Source organism: Rhinoderma darwinii, chromosome 2 (genome assembly GCF_050947455.1).
Source record: "Rhinoderma darwinii isolate aRhiDar2 chromosome 2, aRhiDar2.hap1, whole genome shotgun sequence".
In the NCBI taxonomy this organism is placed as follows: Eukaryota; Metazoa; Chordata; class Amphibia; order Anura; family Rhinodermatidae; genus Rhinoderma; species Rhinoderma darwinii.
In genome coordinates, this window is record NC_134688.1 from 93,241,030 (window position 1) to 93,268,898 (window position 27,869).

The 27,869-nt window shown below is 40.3% G+C and overlaps 1 protein-coding gene across 1 annotated transcript; it reads left to right on the forward strand.

Annotated features, from left to right (window-relative positions):
• The first annotated feature begins 20,783 nt into the window (after positions 1 to 20,783).
• Positions 20,784 to 27,396, forward strand: LOC142741728 (olfactory receptor 5I1-like). Its single transcript, XM_075851067.1, has 4 exons — positions 20,784 to 20,847; positions 21,951 to 22,874; positions 24,618 to 24,648; positions 27,309 to 27,396. The coding sequence occupies exons 1-4, from the start codon at positions 20,784 to 20,786 to the stop codon at positions 27,394 to 27,396; spliced, it is 1,107 nt and encodes a 368-aa protein (XP_075707182.1).
• Positions 27,397 to 27,869: the final 473 nt, after the last annotated feature.

The window sequence follows — 27,869 nt, forward strand, 5'->3', positions numbered from 1 at the left end:
AGTAATCACACATATTCTAGGTGCCCTGTCCATTGTAACAGAGAAGTTTTTTCATATATACATATATATATATATATATATATATATATAAATAAGGTGTTTGATGTCATTTAAGGGCCTGACATTATTGTATGTACTTAGAACAACGTTTATAGTGTACGCGGATGATGTTATCACCAGATTAGTATTTATTTTAACAATTGACAAGAGTTGGGGGTCCCCAGCAAGTGCCTGTAAATATGAACTAAAAGACTTTTAACACGATGAACTCCATCACTGAGATGCGGCAGGCACAGCCTGAGCCAGTGCAACGCGTTTATCATGAACTGACGGCAGTGTCACAATTCTAAGCAGCCGCCCAGACAAGTAACTTGCCAGAGGAAGAGTACAGATGCGGAGGGTTTGTGGTAGTCACAATACATCTCCACTAATCCGCCTACGTGGGATCTCATCCCAGGCTCACAGCATGAGGTGCTATGTACAGCCTGGTGACGTAAACTAAAGGAGACGGTGTCGGACAGATGAGAAGGACCAAATCAAGTCCTGATGACATCAGCAAAGATCAAAGTAAAGACCAAAGACCTGAGTGATTCCGTCAGCAGTGTCAAGTGTTTTGATAAGTAAGTGGCTAGGAGGGGGTAATAATAACTCCCCCACTGGACACCAACGTAGTCTGACTCCACAATTGTGTGGGTTACCCTGAGGGTGACAGTCAGTGAAGAGCAGAAGACAGGAGAAGAAGGGGACGATGATGTACAGGACTGGCAATGAACTGATGGGACCCGAAAACCCTGAGGGTGATAGCATGAGATTGGTGATAGCATTATGTTATTAGTTGAGGCCCTATTGTTTATAATGTCTGAGGTTTATAATTATAATGTGTGTAAATATGCCACGGTGCTGCAAATTACAATCTGAGGAGTTTTATGTGAAGGTGTGAGGTGAAGGTCACTGTGCTGCCCATGACCTGTTATATCTGCAGGGGTAAAAGTGCTATTAGGACAGTAAGTGACAGTGCGACAATTATTACCATTAATAAAAATGTAGACTGGATTAATTATATATATATATTACAACCAGCAGCGGTTTGTAGATTATACCAAGACAACCATCCTGTATCCTGATGAGAATAGGGAAAGTTAGGACCACTCCGAAACCTTGGAAGTTCAGGTACAACGGGGGGGTTACTTATAAGGAGTAGCTCGTCTCAAGCTGGTGAAGAAATCCAAAACCCCTACACGCCTGGTTCGAGTGGTCAGTGGTAGGTTGATAGGCAAGACTCAGGGATAGAGTAATAATATTTTTAGGGGGGACTGTCAGGGATCATTACCATGTATATTGTTTGAAAAATATTATCCTTACACATATATATTTAGTATATTACACAAAGAGATTGGATTCATGGAGCACAAAGAGCAAGCATTACACGCCTATGGAAGACACCGCCCCCTGGAATGCAAAGAGGAGTGTGCAGAAGAATGTACAGGAGAACTTACAGCTGAGGAGCCAATGGGACTTAAGCAAGTCCCACATCTCTAGGGAGGGGCATGTGTCTTTTCTCTGTGTGTTTCTTTGTTCTGAATAAAGGGCAGTTCTCCTCTTGTCCGATGGAGGGAAAGCTGTGTACCAAACATCTCTGGCTGGTTTACTTCTTTCCAGGCATGCCTTCAGCTTTCAATTTACAGAGGTGGTTATTCGGTGTGAAATACGGACCTGACAGTAACATCTACAGAGGGTACTGTGACAGCATCTACAGTGGGCAGTGTGGCAGCATCTACCGAGGGCACTGTGGCAGTATCTACATGGGCTGCCTAATCTTGACATTTGTGCATCTGCCAAACGCCGCCGGACTGCATTTAGCGATTCTTAAACTGGATTGTTGAAATGCGGCCCATCGACTTCTAATTTTTTCTATATGTGACCCACTTACCTGGCTGAGTTTGAGATCCCTGAACTAAGCGCAGTACTTGAAGTAACGAATTACATACTAAGTACTAGTATGTGTAACGTCCACAGCTGCGGACTGTCGTTCTAACTTACCCCACGACGGCCCCGGCCATGGACGAGTGAGTGCTGGGCGGCATCTTCTTCCTGGGAGACGCCGGCATTCACTTCCGCATCACTGCACTGGCTCCTGTAGGGTGCACGCTCGCGCCCGGCCTTAAAGGGCCAGTGCACACACTTGTCAGTAATCTGCAGTTAACCCATAATTCCCCTGGACTATAAAAACGGCTCTGCCCTTTCACTCATTGCCTAAGCATTGTTGTGTTTACCCGTGTTAGTCTTGCAAATTGTACCTTAGTTGTTTCCTGTTCCTGTATCCCGTTCTATACCTGGTTTTGTGTCCTTGTAGAGTTGGAGTTGTGTGCTGCTTGCGTCCATGCCTGCTGTGTTACACCGCGCCTGGTGTCTGCTGCCAAGGTCCCATCTCAGCCTGTTACTACTGTCTGAACTACCACAGGTACCCCTGTGCTCGGACTATAGACTTTGTCGTGGTACCCTGTTTGGCCAGCTGCTGTCTTGCAGCAGAGGTACGGCCCAGTGGGTCCACAAACCCACAGATCATGACAGTATGTTACTTATTTGCTGCATTTAATGAAGGGTGTATTCTTTTTTGCAACCATGGATTACAGCAACGTTGTCTAATTTCATGAGTATGAACAGTTACCAAACGTCCAGGCGATCACCTGACTCCAAAGACCGCTGTACCAACCACAAAAGCGGTGAAAAGGGAATGCAACTAAAATCCCCAATCCGAAAAACAATGTAAGAAGAATAACCGGTACATACAATTTGTGTAATCATGATCTGACTCCAACGGAGACATTGGTATTCAATAAAGGTTTAAAATTGTATGTATGTCCGAGACCACCGCGCATCTTTAATTTGCCTAACTTCGTTATTTTACAGATATTAATGATCTACACCTATCAGCCATAATATTAAAACCACCTGCCCAATATTGTGTAGGTCCCCCTCGTGTCGCAAAGGCATCTCATACCTGTAGAGTCATGGAGTCCACACAAGACCTCTGAAGGTGTCCAGTGGGGGAACCTAATCCTGATGATAACCTACATGTATGTTATTTTGCGTTAATTGGTCAAATTATTGCCGTTTAGGGAAGGAATAAGCAATATCTGAAATAAAAATAACTATAAATTTGTAGAAATTTAGCTACAACTCGAGATTTAGACTACAATATTTTAGATTAATATTACTAATCACAATCCTAATTAGAAGGCTTAAAATTTATTTTTGACCAGGTTGATCATCCATGTCATTGCTTTATACCCTCGAGTAATATGTGCAATGTAATATTTTAAATGATTCCTTTCCATTTTTAATAAGATTCACAGCATCTTATTAGTCCATTTTAATGATCAACACCAAATAATATCTCCAGAGATGAATACCTCTTTGTTAAGAGCAATGAAGCACAGGGTATTTATTTTTAATTACATGAGAAACCTCAGAACTCCAGGGACTTCATTGTCTTGTTATGTGCTGTATAACATTATAAGCTCAGACCGATTCTGATTCCGCTGTGTATTTCTATTATAATACTGTTTTTAGAGTTGAGAAGATGATTCTGTAATTACAATTCAATCATTACACCGGGTTTCTGATTTACACTAGTACAAGTAGAGTAACTGCTATGACTGTCACAAATAGACACTTATTTATAAAGTGAGAAACAACAATGATGTTCAGAGAAATGTTACACACCAATACGATGAGTTTTTATTATGCAAAATTAATGTAACCCTAAATCCACCAATAATAGCCTATCCTGAACTCCATAAGTTAAACCCCATGCTTCTCCTCAGAATTTAAGCTTTTAAAGGAGTTTTATAAGTTTAATAATTAAGGCCTATCCTTTAGGTTAGGCCATCAGTCTATGATCGGTGAGGGTCCAAACCCCACAAGACCCCAGGAGTATCAGAAAGAAATATGATGTTGAAGTACCGAACACAGTGACTTTCTTCTCCATACAGCTGTGTCCAGTATTGCTTCTCAGGCACAGCTCAGTCTTATTCACTTGCATAAGCTGAGCCTCAGTACCACACACATGGATAGCGCTGTATCGGATACTGCACTGAGGAAGCTGCAGTGCTTTACCCTTGTTCTGCAGATCGGTGAGGAGCCCAGGGTTCAGAGACCCAAGATCGAACATTGATGAGATAGAAAACCACTTTAGGGATAAGTTAGTACTACCCTACAAATGTAACATTTTCCTCCACTAGGTGTGTATGGGTTTTGATAGCATTATCAAGCACAGGCATGTGGGGCAAATGTCGTGGGGCCTCCACCATTCAGGGTCTTTACCACACTACCCCCTTCTGAAACAGTGTACTCTAAACTTCTGCCCCATTTTATCTCAAATTTAAGTCAAGGTGCTGGATTTATTATTATTTGGCATTATTATATAGGTACTATATTCACTGTTATTTGTTTACTGCATGGCCTTAGTATGTAAGCGCTGTGTTTGTTGAACTTTTGTTTGACACTGAATAAGGCTGGGTTCACACGACCTATTTTCAGGCGTAAACGAGGCGTATTATGCCTCGATTTACGCCTGAAAATACGGCTCCAATACGTCGGCAAACATCTGCCCATTCATTTGAATGGGTTTGCCGACGTACTGTACCGATGACCTGTCATTTACGCGTCGTCGTTTGACAGCTGTCAAAAGACGACGCGTAAAATTACAGACTCATCAAAAGAAGTGCAGGACACTTCTTGGGATGTTTTTGGAGCCGTTTTCTCATAGACTCTATTGAAAACAGCTCCAAAAACGGCCGCGCAAACGGCGCGAAAAACGCAGCGAAAAACGTGAGTTGCTCAAAAAACGTCTGAAAATCAGGGGCTGTTTTCCCTTGAAAACAGCTCCGTATTTTCAGACGTTTTTGGCTCAGCGTGTGAACATACCCTAATAGTATTTTTTAGCCATGATTTAAGGTTTTATTGCAGTTATGCTTATCTCCATCCTTTCCAAAAATTTAAGTGGGGTTCTTAATACATATTTTGCCATGGACTTTTACCAATAGTGATCCAGCCATGAGTACTGTTTGGTAGACCAATAATTGAAAGAATTAGTGGCTAGAACCATGTTCAAGGGGACCTATTAAGGGTATGTTTATACGTGGCAGATTTGTTGCAGAAATTCTGCTATTCTCCCATACATCTAAATGGATTTAGTAAAAATCCATTCACCTGCTGCAGCAAATATCCCATTCAAATACATCATGACAAATGTGTGCACTTTCCCTAACAAATGACATTAATTGCTATGGGATAAAAACAGATGCAAATATACATTCGTTTGCACAAGGATTATTATTATTATTATTTTTATTTTGTTTACAGCATCAAAGAAATAAACTATGTGGTTGAATCATGAAAATTCAACTAGATCATAAAAACTGATAGAACATTTTTATATATCAGTTGTCCAATCCACTCCACAAAAATGGGCAACAAAAAAACTTTAGTGTGACTGCACCATAAATAATGGAGTGATGATCGCCCTGAAAAAATTTAATAAACTGCAAATACAATCAATATGCAGAGCAGAGCAAAAAAAGCTAAATAAAAAGCACGTGTAGACCAGCCTAAGATTAATTTCTGTAACCAACAATACCATGTAAATAGACACAACTATAGGCCTATACCTTTTCTTCCACATATTCCCGCCTTTTTGTCCCAAAACCCTATCATAAAAAAACATACTTGATTAGACTAAGAAATAACAACATTTTATTCTTTAGACTGCGGCATTTGAAAAGGTGAAATGTGTAGAAAAAACTATTTGGTCAACAATCACTTGAAACTCTTTATTAGACTATTGATCGATTTTAGGCCAAATAAATTAAGTATTACAAATTTTCTAGGATTCAAGTTAGTAAATGTGCTCTTATGACTACCAGCGCCATTTATGTATTCGCCAGCCATAAAATTACAAGAATGTTGGATAACCCATTTAAGTAAGTCTATTCTCTTAGTAAGAACAAAAGCCCAGATGTGACATTGATGGTCTTGCTAAACTTTTTTGCCATTTCATTGGCTTGAATTTTTATATATTTTTTACTTAAAAAGGGGCAATACAATGGCAAACATATTGTACCGGTATGAGGTTTCTGACCTTAATAGGAAACTAACCTGTGGGTGAGGTAGTGCAACAAGAGGTGCTTTCAACCTCTTAGATATAGCATATAAGGAAATAAGCGCTAGTTCAGACAGTAATGTCAAAAAGTAGAAAATTGTGTTTTATATTTTTCCAATGTCAATTGACAGAAAATAAATGCAATAAAATAGCCAAATGTGAATAAAATATTTCACCAATCTGAAGATTAGAGTCCTGGAAATGTTCTGGTTAGAATTCCATCATAGTCTTCTCAGTTAGATCCAGGGCTTTCACCGATAGCAGAGACACCATGCGTGGAGGATTGGCAGCTGACAACACCTGCGCTACGTTTCGGGGGACCGCCCCCTTTCTCAAGCATATCTGTCGAACGTTCCGTGCTCGTTTAAATAGTGATCGACTAAGGTAAGTGTAATCAATATAATATACAACATTTTACAAAAATGTGAATATTAAATATGTGTAAATAAAAACAAGCCTTGCGTTTCACAATGAATATTAACCCCTAGGCACACCACGACGCAACTGTACGTCCGGGTGGCCAGTGTCTTAGCGCACAAGGACGTACAGTTACTGCGCAGTTCCCGGAGCACACTGTCGGCGATAGTGTGCATCGGGAACCGGGAGGCCAGCTGTCCCTGACAGCTGACACTCCACTGTTGCCGATCAGCGGCTCATTTCTGCTGAGTTCGGCAATTAACCCCTTAAATGCGGCGATCGCTTGCAATTGCCGCACTTTAATGGTTTCTAGCACATCGGCAGACCTCACAATGAAATCGTGAGGTTTGCAGATGGCTAGCATGGCGACCGGAAGCCAAGTAATGGCCTCCGTGTCTGCCATGTACGGAAGCCTATCGGGACCAGCCTCCTGATAGACTTCCTGTCAGAGTCACTGTCGCACACTTTCGGTGACAGTGCCTGTGACAGTGTGCATCGGGAACCAGGACGTCAGCTGTTCCCGACAGCTGACACTCCACTGTTGCCGATCAGCGGCTCATCGCCGCTGATTTCGGCAATTAACCCGTTAAATGAGGTGCTCGATTGTGATCTCTGCATTTAGGGGGTTTGTTGCACATCAGCAGCCCCCATGCCATGGCAAATGGAAACCAGACAATGGCTTCCGGGCTGCCATGTACAGAAGCCTATGAGCGTAGGCTTCCTGTCAGAGTGATTGTCACGTCACAATGACAGAAACATTACACTACGTAGGTAGTGTAATGTATTCCAGCAGCGATCAGAGCTGCAAGTCTCGTATTCCACTAGTAGGACAAAAAAAAAAAAAGATAATAAAAATGTTTTATAAAAGTTTAAAAATAAGTTATGTTACATAAGCAAAAAATGCTTTTTTTCCTATAATAAGTCTCTTATTATAAGAAAAAAGTGAACACGTTAAAAAAAAGTACACACATTTGGTATCACCATGTTTGTAACGACCCAAACTATAAAACTATGATGTTATTTTTCCTGCACAGTCAATACCGCAAAAAAAAAGTAAAAAACAATGCCAGAATCACTATTTTTTGGTCATTACCCCTCCCATAATATACCATAAAAAGTGATCAAGAAGTCACATGTACCCCAAAATAGTACCAATAAAAACTCCAAGCGTCCCGCAAAAAACAAGCCCTTACACAGCTTTTTTTGACTGAAAAATAAAAAAAGATATGCCTCAGAATATGGTGACACAAAATAATTTTTTTTTAAAAAAAAAGTGATTTTATTGCGCAAACGCTGCAAAACATAAAAAAAGAGATATACATATGGTATCGCTTGAATTCTATCGACCCGCAGAATTAACTAAAATTGTCATTTATAGCCCAGGGTGAACGCCGTAAAAAAAAAAGAATAAATTTTTTTTTCGGGTGAGACTACCGCAGAGTGTCACCTGTGAGCCGTCTGCAAATCGCGGGCCGTGCGCTCGGCCATACATGGACCGTGTAAAGCACGGTCGTGTGCAAGTGCCCATTGAAATAAATGGGGTCGCAATTCTCCCGCACATTCGTGTGCATGAGGCCTAAATCTGCGCTCCAAAAGTCAAATGGCGCTCCCTCCCTTCTGAGCCCTACTGCGTGCCCAGGCAGCAGTTTACATCCACAGATATGGCATCGCCATACCCGGGAGAACCCAATTAATATTTTATGTGATATTTGTCTTCAGTGGCACAAACTGGGCATAACATATAGTGCACTAAAATGGCATATCAGTGGAAAAGTGTAATTTTAATCTGCTGCGCATTAAACCCTTCGCCCACAACGACATAATAGCATGTTGTGGTGAAAGGAGTTATGTATAGAGCGGATTCACGTGCTGAGCCCGCACCATACTCTGCGGGTGTCAGCTGTGTATTACAGATGACACCCGAGGCTAACGGACAGGAACAGCGATCACGCTGTTACAGGAGTCTGTAAAAATGACAATATACTGCAATACATTAGTATTGCAGTGTATTGTACCAGCTATCTACTGATTGCTAGTTCAAGTCTCCTAGGGGGACTAATAAAATGTGTAAAAACCAAACGAAATAGTTATTATTAGTGAAAAAAAGAATTTAAGTCCAAAAAAAAATTTTTCCATTTTTTTCTCTGAAGTAATGTAAAAAAAAATACACAAAATTGGTATCGCTGCGTCCATAAAAGTCCAAACTATATAACAATATACCGTTATTTAACTCGCATGGTGAACGCAAAGAAAAAGAAAGAATTTAAAACGGCAAAATCGCAGTTTTTTGGTCACCTTGGCTTTACCAAAAAATTTAATAAAAAGTGCTCAAAAAGTTTTATGTACCAAAAAATTGTACCATAAAAACTACAGCTCGTCTCGCAAAAATTAAGCCCTCACAATACTCTATTGACGGAAAAATAAAAAAGTTATGGCTCTTGGAAAGCGGGGAGGGAAAAACAAAAAAGAAAAAGCAACAAATGGATCAGTCCGGAAAGGGTTAATTAATTTCTAATGAAAAAAACATTTATGACCACATGTGCGGTATAGCCTTACGCGGGAGAAATTGCTTTACAAATGCTGGGGTCCTTTTTCCTCCTTTATCCTTTGTGAAATTGAAAAAATTCAACATTTTAGTGGAAATAATGTTGATATTCATTATCACGGCCTAATTCTAATAAATTCTGCTAAAGACCAGTGTGGTCTAAATGCTTACTATACCCCTAGATAGATTCCTTAAGCGGTGTAGTTTCCACTGTTTTGGCCTCTCAGGGGCTTTCCAAATTCTACATGGCACCCAAAAACCATTTCAGCTAAATTTTGAGCTCCAAAAGCCAAATAGCGCTCCTTCACTGCTAAGCCCCGCTGTGGGTCCAAACAGCAGTTTATTACCACATATGGCATATTGCTGTAATCGGAAGAAGTTGTTTTACAAATGTTGGGGTGCTTTTTCTCCTTTATTCCTTGTAAAAATGTTTTTTTCTGAAAAAAAGTAGATTTTCACCCTTACAGACTAATTCAAATGAATTCAGCAAAACTGTCGGGTCAAAATGCTAACTTTACCCCTAGAAAAATTCCTTGACGGGTGTAGTTTCCAAAATGGGGTCACTTTTGGGGGGTTTCACTGTTTTGGTCTTTCCAGTGCAGTCCAAACGCAACACGGCACTGAAAACGATTCCAGCAAAATCAGAAATCCAAAACCCAAATGGTGCTCCTTCTATTCTGATACCTGCTGTGGGTCCAAACAGCAGTTTATTACCGCATATGGTGTTTTGCTATAATCATGAGAAATTGCTTTACAAATGTTGGGGTGTTTTTTCTCCTTTATTGAAAAAAAAGTAGATTTTCATCTTCACATACTAATTCAAATAAATGTAGCAAAAAAAACTGTGGGTTCAAAATGCTCACTATACCCCTAGATAAATTCCTTGAGAGGTGTAGTTTTCAGAATGGGGTCACTTTTGGGGGCCTTTACTGTTTTGGCACCACAAGACCTCTTCAAACCTGACATGGTGCCTAAAGTATATTCTAAAAAAAAAAAAAGAGGCCTCAAAATCTACTAGGTGCACCTTTGCTTCTGAGGCTGGTGCTTCAGTCCATTAGCACAATAAGGCCACATGTGGGATATTTCTAAAAACTGCAGAATCTGGGCAATAAATATTGAGTTGCATTTCTTGGGTAAAACCTTCTGTGGTACAGAATATTTTTATTACAAATTAATTTTGACAAAAAATAATGAAATTTGTAAATTTCACCTCTACTTTGCTTTAATTCCTGTGAAACGCCTAATGGGTTAACACTTTCTGAATGTTGTTTTGAATACTTTGAGGGGTGCAGTTTTCAAAATGAAATTTTCTTGAAAATATGAGAAATTGCTGCTAAAATTCTAAGCCTTGTAACGTCCTAGAAAAATAAAAGAATGTTCAAAAAATTATGCAAACCTATAGTAGACATATGGGAAATGTAAACTAGTAACTATTTTGTGTGGTATTAGTATCCGTTTTACAAGCAGATTCATTAAATTTGCAAAACATTTTTACTCTAAATCTTAGTGTTTTTTACAAATAAATATTGAATTTATCGACCAATTTTTTCACTAACATAAAGTATAACATGTCCCGAGATAACAGTCTCAGAATCACTTGGATAGGTAAAAGCATTCAAAAGTTATTACCACATAAGTTAACACATGTCAGATTTGAAAAAATCAGCTTCGTCCTGAAGGCCAAAACAGGCTCAGTCCTGAAGGGGTTAAAAAGCCATTGCTTCTCCCAATACGTGTGTGTGTGTGCGTGCGTGTGTGTGTGCGTGCGTGTGTGCGTGCGTGTGTGCGTGCGTGCGTGCGTGTATAAAGACCAGCAGGCATCTGCCAACAAAAAGGGATAGTTTTTGGACTGCTTCCTAATTTTAAAAAGCATTAATCTGACAGTGTGTTTTTAATCAGGCTATTTGTTACCACCGACTACAATCTATTTACCCATAGCTATATTATTAAGGTCCTGTTCACACTGAGTTTTTTGCTGAGAAATCTGCGTCCGAAACCACAGCAAAAAAAACAGCCAAAATAGCCTCACATTGATTTCAAAGGGAGGCCGAGGCGTTTTTTTTTCCCACGAGCTGAAAAAAACGCTCGTGGGAAAAATAAGCAACATGCCCTTCCTTCGGGAGTTTCCATCTCTGACCTCCCATTGACATCAATGGGAGGCAGAGAAAGCGTTTTTCGCTGCGTTTTTTGCCCGCGGCGCTCAATGGCCACAGCTGAAAAACGCTGCGAAAAACGCGTCAAACGGCATGCAGGCAGGTCAATAAACTCAGTTTGAACAGGGCCTAATGCTGTCTTGGCATTAAATAACTTGAAAGGGGTTGGATACAGACCTAGAAGACCTCAGACTGTCGTACGTGACTTTTCAGGGCAATCATGGCACTCTCGATTCGTGACAAATTTATTTGGATCGAATCTGACAGCCAGTTGGACTGAATCAGACCCGAAACAAATTTCGGGGAATTCGCTCATCTCTAGTGGTTAGTTATGTTTAATTTTAAAGCCATAACTTCAGGTTCAAGCCCTTTGCTGCTGAGGTTTGTTTTGCTTAAATAATTAATTTTCAGTATGAGATTGCTTAAAAACTGCAAAGATCAAAGCCCCAGTTAGACCTAGCACCCACAGAAGTGAACGGTAGCTCTAAGATTGATTTCGCTGCCTTCCGAGCAAGCTCCTTTCACTGTCACTTTTACCAGCTATGGCTTAAAGGTCAACGCTCCACTTAGAGTAGCTGAACGTAGATTCTGTACTCACAGAAGTGAGTGGTAGCTCTGGGTTTAATGTTATCACCTTCTGAGCAAGAGCTTGCTTGTTCTAGACTTTCTTCTTTCACTATCACTTTGCCAGCTAGGGCTTAATCACTGCAAAGATCAAAGCTTAATTTAGAGTAGCTGAACGTAAACTCTCAGCACTCACAGATGTGAGTGGTAGTTCTCGGTTTAATGTGGTTGAATTCCAAGCAACCGCTTATGCGTTCAAGTTTCTCTCCTTTCACTGTCACTTTTGTGCGCTAGGGCATAAAGTGTTTGGCCACTTTGGACAAACCCTACTTGTTAGAAGTGTCCTGAGACAACAAGCAGATCACTAGTTGTCCCAAGCGTTAAGCTACAATCTGTGGGGAAACCTGGCAGTAAGTATTCAACTTCCCTATTGCACCACCGTAGAAGAAATTAAAGGGGTTATGTGGGGACCAAAATGCATTAGCAGTATACTCACTGCAGTATGTGAGTACACCCGCTAATATAAATTCTGGTGCCCGTCAAGCTCATGAAGTCGAGTCTTCATGAAGGTAGACTGTGCCACTAGACTTCCGGTCCCCCACCAGCACTGTACAAATCTATTAATATCTCATAATCAGCGCGACGTGGGACTGGAATGTATATAAGCGAGTGTACTCACATACTGCAGTGAGTACACTTCTACTACTTGTCGGTCCCCACATAACCCCTTTAACCATTACACAGTGCCCATTCAACTCAATGAGTTGTCTGTGAAATGCAGGACAGTACAGTATACCACCAGAGATGCTCTCTGTAACTGCTCTCTACTCGGGTCAAAAAAATGAGGATCCTGAACAGGGGACCCCTCTCAATTAACCCAAAATTCCCTAAAAGGGTATATAAAAATGGATTTTCTAAGCTAGACAACCCTTTTAACAACTGCAAACAGGGCCGCCATCAGGCAGGTATTACTGGTACTCCCGTCAGGGGCCCGGCCACATGGATGAAGAAAAGGGGCCCGCCGGGCTGCCGTCGCCCCCCCCCTCGGACTGTTGCTACCCCCCTCGCAACGCTCACGGGCCCCCCCTCGCAACGCTCACGGGCCCCCCCTCGCAACGCTCACGGGCCCCCTCGCAACGCTCGCGCCCCGCCCCTACTAACGCCCGCGGCACTCCCCTATCAACACTCGCGGCACCCCCTGCATACTTGTTGTAGCTTCACTGGACGGGGAAAATGCAGCATGTGCTGAAGCTCCGTGTGCAGATCCCGCCCCCCAGCTCTTCTGCACTGCCGAACGGACCAGCAGGCTGGTGAGTATTTTCCCCTATCCATCCTGTTTCCCATCCCCCTAACACCATTTGCAGAATGTATAAAGTTGATTCAAATGTTTTTTGGTATTTTTTCGTTTTCCTAGCGTTTTTTGCTGCGATTATATAAAAATAGCGGCAAAACCAAGTGATTTGTGCCACAATTATGAAAATTGCATAAAAAAAGGATACAAAACATGAAAAGGGCTGTTAGGCTATATTCTCACAGTGCGGTCAAATCACGTTTTTGCCGCGATATTGCAAAAATTGTGGCAAACAAATGGGATTTCACCGCAAGGTGTAACTAGACTAAGGCCTTATTCAGACGGCCGCTTTCGGTCCGTGACATACGGAGCGTGTATAGGCCGTATTTCCCAGGCCAACCACAATTCATGGAGCCGGACTCCTAGCATCATAGTTATTAGTGTTGCTGGGAGTCCCTGCCTCTCCGTGGGAATACTGTCCCATACTGTAATGATGCTTTCAGTTCGGGACCGGGGACAGTATTCCCACGGGAAGGGAGGGACTCCTATGATGATAGATAACTGTGATGCTAGAAACCCAGCTCCGTGAACTGTGGTCGGTCCGGGAAATATGGCCGATACATGGTCTGTATATCACAAACCGAACATGGACGTCTGAATAAGGCCACTTACTTGCCTCCTATTTTTGGTGCGGATTGCGCACTGAAAATTCACTACAAATGACAATATAAGGCCTTATTCACACGAACGTGTTATACGTCCGTGCTACGCGTGTGATTTTCTCGGGCGTCGCACGGACTTATGTTAGTGAATGGGGCCGTTCAGACAGTCCGTGATTTTCACGCAGCGTGTGTGCGCTGTGTAAAACTCACGACATGTCCTATACTTGCCCGTGTTTCGCGCAGCACCCACTCATTGAAGTCATTGGGTGCGTGCAAATCACGCTCGGCACACAGAAGCACTTCCGGGTGACGCGTGTCATTCGCGCTACAGTAGGTAAAGAAGTGAAGGGAAACATAAAAGCCCCTCCTTCTTTACTGTGTTGTAACATCAAAACAGAGTGTCATAATGATGCCAGCTGCGCGAAAATCACACAGCCACGCACCATATACAGATGCCACACTGAACTTTTGCTCGCGCAAAATGCAGCGTTTTTTGCGCGTGCAAAACGGACACGTTCGTGTGAATAAGGCCTAAGGCGATATTCAGACCAACGTGTGTGAAATCAGACGTGAAGAACGGCCGTTTTTCGTGGCTGATTTGCAGCCGTGCGGGACCCGTTTTCACAGACTTGAGTCTATTGAGGGATCCGTGAAAACGCACAAAAATAGGACATGTCCTATTTTTTTACAGGCCCTTCACACGGTCCGTTAGAACAACGACCATGTGAATAACCCCATAGAAATACATGCAGCCGTGTGACGGCCATTAAAAAAATGTCCTTCACACGGACGATTAACACGTTAGTCTGAATAAGCCCTAACTCATGTGAATGGGGTTTGTCAAAACCTCATGCACGTGCAGCATTTCACCCCACAAATAATTTTTTTTCAGCTTCCCAGTGCATTGTGTGGTACAATAAATGGTGCCATGAAAAACTACAACTTGTACCGCAAAAAAAAACAAGCCCTCAAGTAAAAAAAATTATAGCTTTTGGAAGGTGGAGAGGAAAAAACAAAAGTTAAAATCCAAAAAATGGCTGAGGAGGGAAGGGGTTAAATAAGCTGCATGCCTATTAGGCTATGTTCACACAATTAGCAAAAACAGTCTGAAAATACGGAGATATTCAAGGGAAAACAGCTCCTGATTTTCAGAAGTTTTTTAAGCAAACTCGTGTTTTTCGCTGTGTTATTTATGGCCATTTTTGGAGCTGTTTTCTATAGAGTCAAAGAAAACGGCTCCAAAAACGTCTGAAGAAGTGACCTGCACTTCTTTTTCGTGGCCGTTTTGTTACGCGGCCGTTGTAAAAATAACGGCCCATCGGAACACAACGCCGTTTTTTTCTCATTGAAATCAATGGGCAGATGTTTGGAGGATTTCTGCTTCTGATATTTCGGACGTTTATGGCCAGAAAAACGGCCGAAAATAAGCTGTGTGAACGTACCCTAATGTTGCAGAATTGTAACGTATTTCATCCTTTACAATGAAAAGGGTTAATTTACTGTAAATCCCCAGCAAATTCTGTAACGCACACATTGAGGAATTTGGTGCACAAAATCCGCATCAAAACCGCAGGTAATTCCTCAGGTAAAATCTGCACGTATTAGTGCGTTTTTTGATAAGTTTTTAGGTGCGGTTTTTACCTTTTGATGCGGAAATAGGTGCAGGTTTTATGCTGCAGATTTTTTTATTTTTTTAACTAGTCAGAAACAATTCGCAAGCGGAAACGCAAGATAAAGTGACATGTATCATATTTTCAAATACGCACCGCAGGTCAATTTTTGTGCAGAAAATGCGACATGTTGGATTTGATACGGATTCCGATGACATGCCGATGATTCTGCATCCCATGCATATGAGGTTTCTGCAACCCAGTTCACATGCTGTGAAAAATTTTCCACGTGTATTTTTGTCCGCACCATCAAAAGAAATCCAGCACAGCAATAAGTAGCATGCGACTTATATTCCATGGAAAAGCCGAGGATGAGCAACTTTGAATGACAATGGGACTTAGGCCTTGTTCACACAGCTTTTTGCAGACAGAAAAATCTGCCTTGAAATTCCTTCAGGCTTTCTCTGCCTCCCATTGATGTCAATGGGAGGTCAGAGACGGAAATGCCTGAAGAAAGAGCATGTCGCTTCTTTCCCTCGCAAGCGTTTTTTCTGCTCGCAGGAAAAAAACGCCTTCGCCTCCCGTTGAAATCAATAGGAGGCGATTTCGGAAGTTTTTTGCAGCGGTTTCCGCTGAAAAATATGTGGCAAAAAACTCTGTGTGAACAGGGCCTTATTCTCGTGCGGATCTGCTACACGCTTGTAGCATCTGCGCGAGGAATCAAAAGGAAAGCCTCCGATTTTTGCTGTGGAAAAACACATTGAACTTTAATGGCAACGTAAGAGCGGAGCATTAGTGCTCCTTACATCCTCACGAGCGCAGCCCCCTCCCCCTTCACATCGTGTTGTTTCCCTAAGTTTATCGTGTAGTCAGGAAATCTCCTACCTTACAGTATAAACAACGTAGACGATAATTCACAGGGTCCATTATGTCCTTTTTGCCTCCGTCGGGCTGGTGGACGTCAGTTTACCGTCTTTTTGAAGGATGGAATAGCGTAGTAGACTTTGTTATTCCGGAGTCCCCAGGCAGCATCACGAGTGCTCTACCCGTGGACTTTGTCCCTGGGAAAGCTCCTGACATCACTGTCCATATATGTAAAGTGACATCAGGGGATTCTCCAGGGCCGGAATCCCTGGCCAGAGTGTTGTCGACGCTCCGGCCGTGTACTCAGGCTTTGCAAAGCTTCGGACGTCACTTTATGTATATGGACATCAGGAAAAGCACCAGAGCCCCTGGGCAGAGCGCTAGTAGAAGGCTCCAGCTCTGTTCATGTGTAGTGACTTCAGTAGTTTCCCCTGGGCCATTCCCCAGGCGACGTAACCCACTATATGCCATACAGTCGGATACGTTTTAGCTAAATAGATCAAAATCCGGAGCATTAACCGGTCACTGCCGGCTCCATGGTTTCCTTTACTGTAATTGACATCAGCACCAAAATCAGTTAATGCGTATAACGTACAAACGTGAGTGCCAGAATTTTCGTTGCCCACCCCCGGTAATGGAGGGGGGGGGCCAGACATCTTGGCTGTATGGGGCCCAGAAATTCCTGATGGTGGCCCTGACTGCAAAGGTCAAAGCGCCACTTAGAGCAGCTGAACATACGGAAGTGAGCAGAAGTCGTCAATGTCGTATGGAATTTTATGCCATCAGTACATCTTACAAAAATGTATAACACAACTGTAAGGCTCAAACATGATGTAAGCATAGCATAAGTTTGGTAGGAAACATATACTCCAGTGATTTTATTAATATTTTCCAATTATATTTCTAATCAATGTGATTAAATATTTTATCCTAGAGGGTATTTACAATGTGTATATATTCCTATAGGAGAATATTGTCTTATGCCCATGTTCTTTACAAATACAGGTGTCTCAAGAAGATATTCTCAGAAGACATTTGCACGCTGTAAAGATTTCCAACCTTCTGAAAGAAACATTGTGACTATGTACAGAAAAACATACAGGGAAAATTAAATACGTTGTTACATTCAGCAGGTAAGAATTAGTATATGAAATGTAAATATTGGTCTTTCATGACTGCTAAGATTCGATTGGTATTCAAGTTATCCTGGGTGTCAGAGGCAAAGTGACGGATTCGGCCTACAGCGACGCTATGCAACTTCTATGTATAGTGCATACATAGAAGCTGCAGTGCAAAAAGTAAAGAGAATTTATAATAAAAGTTCATTAGAAAAATGTTTTTAAACACAAAACACATATATTTATTAAAAGGCTACAAAAGTTTACATAGCCTTTAAAGCTGTCTTTTCTTGCTCGGAACACAACTGCTATTGATTTTTCAGTGAACATGGATAAAAAATTGTTTTACTGATCTGTTATTTTTCAGATCTGTAGAATTTGTGTGTGTGAGCAAAATATCTGACATAGAGATTTATTAACTTCTACTCCTTACAATGTATGACATGTTATTTTGAAGTACATCACACTGTGCAGACGTTTCCATACTGTTGCTTTGCTTGATATCTGACTTTTGACTAATTATTAAAGCTAAACATTTTTTTTTAGAATGCAGTAGACAGTATTTATTTGGTTTAGATGAAAGTAAATGTATACTATCAAGAGGGATGCATACATATACAACTACATGACTATATAAGACCGATAAAATACCAACACATAGGATGCAATGAAAGATAGTGCTAAAGAGTATCCGAAAATAAACTGTAAAACAACATTGCTAGTCGTAATAGATGCACTATATATTGGATCCTACGTAGTAACCAAGATATACTTGGTGCGTCGATCAGAAATTGACAGAAAACCAACCCAAGAAAATATGATCGACTAAAGCACAAAAGTGGAGAAAGGTACAAATAATTCTTTATTGGAATAAAAACATGAAACAAATAAAAAATGGAAATAGAGGATGAGTCACACAGTAAAAAAGGACGTCTGATCAGTCAAACATACCAGGTATGGGTATTGTGTCCACGTATTGTGTTATAGCAATAGAGGTAAATGCATGTAATCACATAAGAAGCCGTGTCTAATGAAAAACAGCACGGATTCAATCAAGGTGCATCAAATGACAACAGCACAAATGGCAGAAAGGTAAAAAACAGGTGCCGATAGCTGTGGTGAATACCAAGTAAGTATATACCATCAATGATAATCACAAATGGTTGCCAAGGTAATATGCACCAAATAGTGCCCGAGTGTGCTTGAGATCAGAAGATGACCAGCAATGGTGAGCATAATGGAGCTATATTTGCTAAACAGGACAGAAAAGATAACACTACATACCAGTGGACATGATGGAAGCAGGGATGAAACGTCCTAACCCGACGCGCTTTTCGGCAATTGCCTTCGTCCGGACGAAGGCAATTGCCGAAACGCGCGTCGGGTTAGGACGTTTCATCCCTGCTTCCATCATGTCCACTGGTATGTAGTGTTATCTTTTCTGTCCTGTTTAGCAAATATAGCTCCATTATGCTCACCATTGCTGGTCATCTTCTGATCTCAAGCACACTCGGGCACTATTTGGTGCATATTACCTTGGCAACCATTTGTGATTATCATTGATGGTATATACTTACTTGGTATTCACCACAGCTATCGGCACCTGTTTTTTACCTTTCTGCCATTTGTGCTGTTGTCATTTGATGCACCTTGATTGAATCCGTGCTGTTTTTCATTAGACACGGCTTCTTATGTGATTACATGCATTTACCTCTATTGCTATAACACAATACGTGGACACAATACCCATACCTGGTATGTTTGACTGATCAGACGTCCTTTTTTACTGTGTGACTCATCCCCTATTTCCATTTTTTATTTGTTTCATGTTTTTATTCCAATAAAGAATTATTTGTACCTTTCTCCACTTTTGTGCTTTAGTCGATCATATTTTCTTGGGTTGGTTTTCTACATGACTATATAGCTGCATTCACACAGGAATTAACTTCTATTAAAAAAAATGTATACCAAAAACCCTTTGGTGGTTTTGTGTTCTCCGGAAAAGTGTTATTAGTAGAAATGAGTGAAATTCTCAATTCATTTTGGATCTGATTTGGTTTGGTCCTAATTCATTCGATGCGAATAGCAAGTGCCCTATTGCCCTGAACACTCAAGTCTGATTGCTGTGAGGTCCTCTAGGACTGTATCTAAGCCCTTAAAAGCTCTTTATTGTCAAGCCAGCATTAGTAATGTCAAAGTGACAGCATTATATAGTATATCTGTAGATGGATTGATAACTGCAGTGCATTTTGGTAAGGCTTTATGGGGACTTCGCCCGAGGTCATGTAATCCTTTGTCTAATCTGTAAAATCTTGGTCAGTGCTTGCCAACGGCCGCTATTTGTGCCACAAACCGTGCACTCCGAACCCCAAAAGTTTCAGAATATGCTGATTACGAAACATTTGGCCAATTCGGTCTGAATTTGTTTCATGTAGAATCGATTTGCTCATCTCTAGTTATTAGCTGGTAAAAAAATAAAAATAAAAAAAGGCTGGTGTGAACCTGTAACCTGTCAAACATATTCCAAATGGACGCTACCCCAAAAAAGTGTATGGATACTGTACAGTATATGCCGGGATTTGATTTTAGATGTATGCTGTCAACTTTATGGCCAATCATAGTAAGAGCCATGCCCAATTAGCACCAATCATACATTGGGCTCTATGTGGCATTGATCTCCTTGAGCATGCCTGCAATATGGATGTACTGTATGTGCACTGTCCTGTAGATTTGGTAAAAAATTTGTCAGTAAATATATTACAGATTTGAAACCGTTTTAATTCAGTTAATAAATATAATTTCTTGAAGCTGTTGAACCCGTTAACTGGTAGTATGGCTTTTATAGGTCAGCCAGTTTACAAGAATGAACTCAACTGAGGACGTACACAATGGAATATGACTATTGGGTATGTTTGTTGCACAAGACATTGAACTTTTAAGCATTGACTCCATATAAACTGGACACATTGCTTTTATAACATAGGATAGTATTACATTACCTGTGGTGCTAGCACATTCTTACAATTCAGAAATTATATGTATAAGGTAAATTATTTTTTTAAATGTGTGAATAGATGATATTCTGGAATTAATTTACATGGCAACACATTGTGACCTGAGAAAAGTTTACTGCAATATTTTTCAGTGAAAGGCATATAATCTTACATTATTATTTACCATACCAAATGTCAACCGTCATCTTGCTAGTGTACGTTATTTATTACCATTACATATATAGCACCAACATATTCTGTAGTGCTGTACAGACAATGTAGTCACATTAGCCCCTGTAACTAGAGGGGCTTATAACTAATCTGCCTCAAATATGCACATGCATTCAAGGGCCAATTTTGTAGTAATCCATTCCATAGTAATTTATTAAGCCATGCATAGATTATGGAGTATCTGAAAAGACCAAAGTTCCTGAAGAAAATACGATTCAACCACACTGCTTACTCAGGTTAGGTTGCTATGGGGAACATCACTGATCACAGCACTTGTCATGTCATACATGCCACCTCATCCGTGGGTAGCATGTTATAGAGCAGGAGGGGCTGAGCAGATTGATATATAGTTGTGTGCAAAAAGATTCAGGATAAGCGGTCATTTTAGTATTTAAAACCCTAACTCTGGGCTTAAAGTCAATGGACACCTAAGAAGACTCTTTTTTTATTTTTATTATTAAATGTATATTTTAGGTTTTCTAAACATTTTTTAAACTGACTTTTATTAAACATTTTCAATCGTTTTTCAGATGCAGATTCTACCTATCCTCTATATATAGAAGCTGCATTGTTCGCTATCAGCCGATTCCGATGAACTTAGATGTGATCGACGTTACATAGATCGATATTACATAGAAATTGCATCTGAACGATTGAACTTTTTTAATAAAAGTAAACTTAAAAAACATTTGAAAACATGCATTTAATTAAATAAATAGAAGCCTACAAAGGTGCCCATAGCAATTAAGAGTCCAGTTGGCGGTCTTACTCAATTATTGTCAGCAGTTTCTGTAAGTACACTAACACAGGGAAGATGGTCAATCAATGGTTAAGACCGCTCACTAGACTTTTTAGCTCACAAGCAGGGGTCAATAAATTACGGGTTCCAGAATCTTTTTGCCCAAAACTTTGTATCAATCTGCTCCATTCTCCTGCTCTACTGTATAACATGCTGCCATTAGATAGGACAGCATGTTCAACATGACAGGTTCCCTTTAAATGGGTTATGTGGGGACCAAAAAGTATTAGGAGTGTACTCACTGCATTATGTGAGTACACTCGCTAATATATATTCCGGTCCTCCGTCTAGCTAATTATGAGATTTTAATTGATTATTATAGTGCTGGCGGTGGACCTGAAGTTTAGTGGCACAGTCTTCATTCATGACAACACGACTCTACGTCATGTGGCCGGCCCCGCTGTACTCTATGTACAAGCAGTAACTACTCTACTGCTTGTACCTAGAATACTTTTCGGTCCCCACATAACCCCTTTAATATCATATCTTACTTTATACCTATGTGTCTCGTAATAATTATAATATATTTTCTTTCTGCAGCAACACAAATGAATAATTGCAGTATTTACACAGCAAACACAGAGTTCATCCTCACTGGGTTGACTGATAACCATGATCTAGGCATCATTCTCTTCCTGGTGTTCCTGATATTTTACATCATTGCTGTTCTTGGAAATGTAGGGATCATTGTAACTATACAGCTCGGGGCGGATTTGCAGACTCCAATGTATTTCTTTGTCAGTCAATTGGCAATGCTTGATCTTTTCTATACTTCTATTATAACACCGAACACACTGGTAAACTTCACCCGGAGCATTAAAACCATATCTATCAGTGGATGTGCCACACAGTTGTTATTATTCGGTGGTTCAGCAACCACAGAGAGTTATATACTAGCGGCCATGGCATATGATCGGTTGGTAGCAATCCGCCAGCCTTTGCTTTACGTAACCATTATGTCTAATACAATATGTCGACTTTTGGTGGTCAGCGCATATTTTGCAGGATTTCTGAACTCCTTGATTCACATCAGTTTTATCTTTTCATTAAAATATTGGAAAGCCAATGTGATCGATCATTTCTACTGTGATATTCCACCTCTATTTAAATTAACATGTTCTGATACATTTCTGAACAGGGTGGTCATTTTACTTTTTGGAGGATTGACTTCTATAATTTGCCTTTCCACCATTTTATATTCATATTTAAATATTCTGCTAACTATTCTAGGGATTAAGTCCTCAAAAGGAAGAAGTAAAGCCCTTTCCACCTGTACATCTCACCTGGCCTGTATCTCTTTATTCTACAGCACCCTCATGCTCACATATCTCAGACCTCCATCAGAATATTTGCAAATGAATGATAAAATAATCTCTGTCTTCTACACAGTAGTGATTCCCACAGTAAATCCAATAATTTACAGTTTAAGAAATACTGATGTTAAAATAGCCGTGAAAAAAATTTGTAATAAGTATAAATTATTTTAAATTGAAATTTGTTACTTTCATGGTTAAGAACACATAAAACATGGATAGCGAAAAATAGGGCACTGTTAAAGGGGTATTCCAATCTCCGCGTTTACCTCAGTCTCTTGGCCGCGGCTGCCTTCTACTCCTTGGTTCGCTACTCTATTTCGTGGGTGGGACTCATCATTTTGATAGACCATTCAGGCCAACAGCGATGTGGTGATTGCATCGCAGTCGGGCCTGAACGTACGCAGCTAAGTGTGATTGGCAGCTTTCTGCAATCTCTCCAGGGCTGCTACTGTGCCATGGAGCCATCTTTACATCTCTATGGAGTGGCAGCGAGGTGGCTAGGCTTGGAGCTAACGCGAATGCGCCAGGAGGCCTGCTTCCCAGACCCAGGCCATCCTCTACATTAAAGCAATTAGCGAAAATAGTGCAAGCACGGACTACGCTGTGGGATTGCACCTTGGCCGTAACCCTAGACAGTGATCAAAAAACAACCCGGGGAGGAGATGACAGAATATTAGGATATTGGTACACTCTAAAAAATAAAGGTATTTAGTAAAAGTCATATATTTCCATTGTTGTGCTAGGATGTAAGCTTCTGACAGAGGTGACTGCTATCAGCTTGTCTCCCTCTCCCTAATAAAAATAAACATGCACGCTCAGCCGAGTCAAGAGATAGCCGAGATATTGGGAGATAGCTTTCAGCCAAACAAGTGTTTAACTGACAGTTATCGAAGAGTCTGTGCCTAACATGTTTGAGCCCTATGTTTGGCGTATACACCGGGAAAAGCTGTCTTTTGGCTTCTGTCGGGCTGGTATACATCAGTATCTTTTTTCAAGTCAACTACTCTTCTATGCAGAGCATCCCGCAAAAAAAATATACCGCATGGTATACAGTAATTTCTATTTAACGTAAGAGCCTATGGGTGACGTATGCCTATACAGTGGCAAACATCAGAGCCACCTGTCAGAGGTATCCGTCAGGCAATAGTCCCGACGTATACATCTGATGGAATGCTCAGGCATGATGTGAACAGAGCCTTAGGCGTATAGCCAGCTGTAGATAAAAAACAAAACTATATTGTCTGCAATTGTATTTGTTATGGGTGTTCTCTGTAAAATAATAAAAGGTTTCTTCCATACAACATATGACAAAATCAGTCGTATCTTGGTTTATTAACCATCTATGGCAGGAGCAGATATACCATATATTCAGCTGCAAAGGGGCCCTGCAGCCAAAGAAACCTGCTACCATCTTAAAAAGAAAATATCAGTGCTTCCTAATGTCTACTTGATTGCATGTACAGGGTTATTAATGATTGCCATGGCTCATAATAACTAGTGAGATAGAGAAATTTACATAGTATTGAAAGACTTGGTAGAAACAAGCTCTATGATGAGCATAAGCTAGGAGTCTACATACTTTTTTTTGCCTTATGGGCCCTATGCCTTCTCTGTCTGCCCCCGATCTATGGGAAACACATATTGAAATAATAATGTAACCACGGATGTAATGTAATGTAATGTACGGATAGCTCCGGCGGAACCCCTCAACAGAAAGCAACACTGATGTGTCCCCCAAAAATTTAATATTTACTATGTTGTTATTACATACAATATTTCTTGGGTATCTCTGCAAGACTGAATTCACGCCCAGCGTCTTGCTGCGTTTCTGAAGTTTTCATGACTTTTTTTAATAGTGTTTTTTAATGGTGCTTTTTTATGTGTTATTTAGTGCGGACAGATGTCAATGCAACTGCATTTTGGTTTATGGCATTTTTGCTACTTTTTTTTCTAGTGTTGTTTTTTTGTCTTTTAGCATGTTCTGCGCGTGGCGTTTAAAAAAATTAATAAAAAATGCAATAAAAAATCATGTACAAAAGGACCATAAATAAACACAGTAAATAATTTTACAAAGGGCTTAGGTTTTAACATGCATTTTTTCATGCAGTTTAAAATTGACTAAAAAAAAAATCTGTGTGAAGGTGGCCAAAAAGCTATGAGGTATTGTAAATTTACTCCACTGAGTACGTGCTTTCAACTAAATGAACACATGTTGATCGTGAGAATTTTTTTGCTTGTGTCTTACCAGTAAGCCACATCAGCTATGAAAAACTAATTTTAAAACTTGGACTCTGTATAGCGAACAGTTACTTTTTTACATTCAAGCTTTATGAAGTCTTTGTATCATCCGATAGAAAAATATGAACTTTTCTTTGAAATCTTTAAAATCTAGAGACAGCGAACACTCTTTATGGGGCACCACGGTGTCTCAGTAGTTAGCATGGTTGCCTTGCAGCACTAGAATCCTTGGTTCCAATCCGATAAAGTGCAAGATGTGCTTGGAGTTTGTGATTACTCCAGTTTTTTCCCACACAATAAATAAATATACAGATAGTGAATTTAGATTGTGAGTCCCACTGGGGACAGTGAGTGATGATAACTTCTGTACAGCACTACAGAATATGTTGGCGCTATATATACAACAAAAATAAATAATTCATGACACTATTGTCTTTTTCAGAGATATATACTTTTCTGATTACTGTTGGTCTAATTGTCTCACTTGTCGTTTATCAATGTCTCAATTCTCGTAGGAAAAAAGTATAAACAGTTGAGATTTTGATGTCTGCAAATAAAAGTAAAAAAAGCAATCAAATATAGCGCAACCATACATGTAGGCATTCCTTTATGTCCTAAGATATGTTTGTTTGGTATACTGGATGGGGAGACATGGAATCACCACACTAGTATTTTCTTGAGAGAAACTCTATTTCTAGCACGGAAAACCATAGCACAACATTGGATGAATGATCGACCTCCATCCATTGGTTATTGGAAGGGATTGGTAAATTCTGTAATACCTTTTGAGAAAGTTGTATTTCTAAATCGTGGTTGTAGTACAAAATTTTCTAACGTCTGGGATATTTGGAATAACTCCCCTCTGACAGTCAACCCCGCCGCTGGTTCACCAGATAATGTGAGATAGGAATCTAGATGACCCACAAATTTTTATTATGTATCTCCATGGACTGGCTGTACCAGATCTATCAGTTGCTCATGGGTAACATGGGTCCTAGGTTGTTTTGTTTTCCTGTATATCTGTTTTTGGTTTTTGTCTTTTTGTTGAACTGTCATACATACGTCCTAGCAAACCAGTCTAAGCGCCATTATTAATGGGAAATCATCTGTTTGTAATGCTTTATATGTACTCATTACTTGACTTGCTATTTGTACATATCCTTGATCTAATATGCCATATATTGTAATTAGTAATGTGTGACTGTTTTTATACTTATTACTGTAACAGTTCTTAATAAAACGAGTTTAAAAAAAATAAAAAAAAAATATAGCGCAACCATGTCCATTTTGAATACAAATGTTCACATCTTCTATTTGACCGGTCGTGGCATATTTTGTAATGGGCTGAAACACCACTCTATGTATGGTCCATTTTACAGAAATAAGCTATAGGAAATGCTATTATTTTAGGCTTAATTCACATCTGCGCTAAGATTTTTTTGTTCTTCTGTTCCGCTAACAGAAGAATGAAAAAACTGAAGCGCTTGAGCCATTGCATCACGGAAATGTAACCCTGGGCTCAGTTTCCACTTCTGAAAATCTTCTCCAAGGCTGCTTCCACTGGAATCGTGACAACCCAGGGACGTAGCTGTTAGTGGGTGCAGGGCTATCAGTTGTACCCGAGCAGCAGTACCTAATGGGACCCAAAGACATCTCTGCTACATAGGAAGACACGTTTTATAAATGGCATATGGTTGGTGGGGGAACGGTTACATATTTTGCATTGGGGCCAAGGAGCTTCCAGTTACACCATTGTTCCGACATGTGACACACATTGTCTTCTGTATGTGTACAAACAGGTTGGGGCCGTTTTGCTATGGATTTGCCATGTTTTTTCATCATTGCCTTCAATGATTGAAACGACACCATTAAACAAAACTTGATTGCTTGATGTAGTAGTTGGAGCCGGAAGCAGATGGCTCCGACCATTGCATAGCAGCCATTCTGCAGAACTGCAGCTTTGCTCCTATTTACTTGAATAACAGCAGAGCTGTCCACCGCTATTCTGTGACCGGAGCTATCGGCTTCCGGCATGGACGTCCGGTGACCGGAGGCAGCCGGAGTTTCTGATGGGTACGGGGTCCATGTGTCAGACCGCCACCGATCATATACTGATAATCTATCCAGTGGATAGGTCATCAGTTGACTGGTCGTGGAAAACCCCTTTAAACTGTTTTTTTTTTGTTTTTTTTAAAAAGCAGTTAAAAAAATGACATGTTTTCAACTTGTGGTTTTCAAAACTATTAGCACTTCTTGAAATAATATAATGATGTATCAGCCCTTGTACAATGTCTTTATGTAATATCTTTTAAATGTTGTGCTCTTCTCTTCATTAATTTTGTAGGTTGGACTGGGGTACAAAGGGTCCACCAGTACAAATGATTACCCTCTATCTCAGGTTCAGTTTTAGTTGTGAATTGTCATTACCATAACTCGAGTAGTTCTTGATGCTCCGTGAAGTGCTGTTTTTCATATATGTTGCTCAGATAGTTAATAAATCAGTAAATACACGTTACACACATACACACCGTAGATGCAAAAATATACACATTACACACATGATATACACAAATTTACACTCCTATATATACACCCACATTACACATATATAAACAGACTTTACACACACACATATATATTTTACACACATAGAAAACACATGTTACACACAGTACATGCACATATATACACACACACACACACACACACACATATATATATATATAGACATGTTACACACACACACACACACACACACACACACACACACACACACACACACACACACTCACAGTACATGCAGTATATACACACATATTATACACGATATACTCACAGTACATACACGTTACAAACATATATTCACACGTTACACACACACAAATATACACATCACACACATACG

Coding starts and splice junctions, on each gene's coding strand:
- LOC142741728 (XM_075851067.1), top strand. CDS start 20,784: ATGGAGTATCTGAAAAGACCAAAGTTCCTGAAGAAAATACGATTCAAC. Junction 20,848..21,950: donor CAACCACACTGCTTACTCAG/GTTAGGTTGCTA, acceptor TTCTTTCTGCAG/CAACACAAATGAATAATTGC. Junction 22,875..24,617: donor AATAGCCGTGAAAAAAATTT/GTAATAAGTATA, acceptor TGTGTTATTTAG/TGCGGACAGATGTCAATGCA.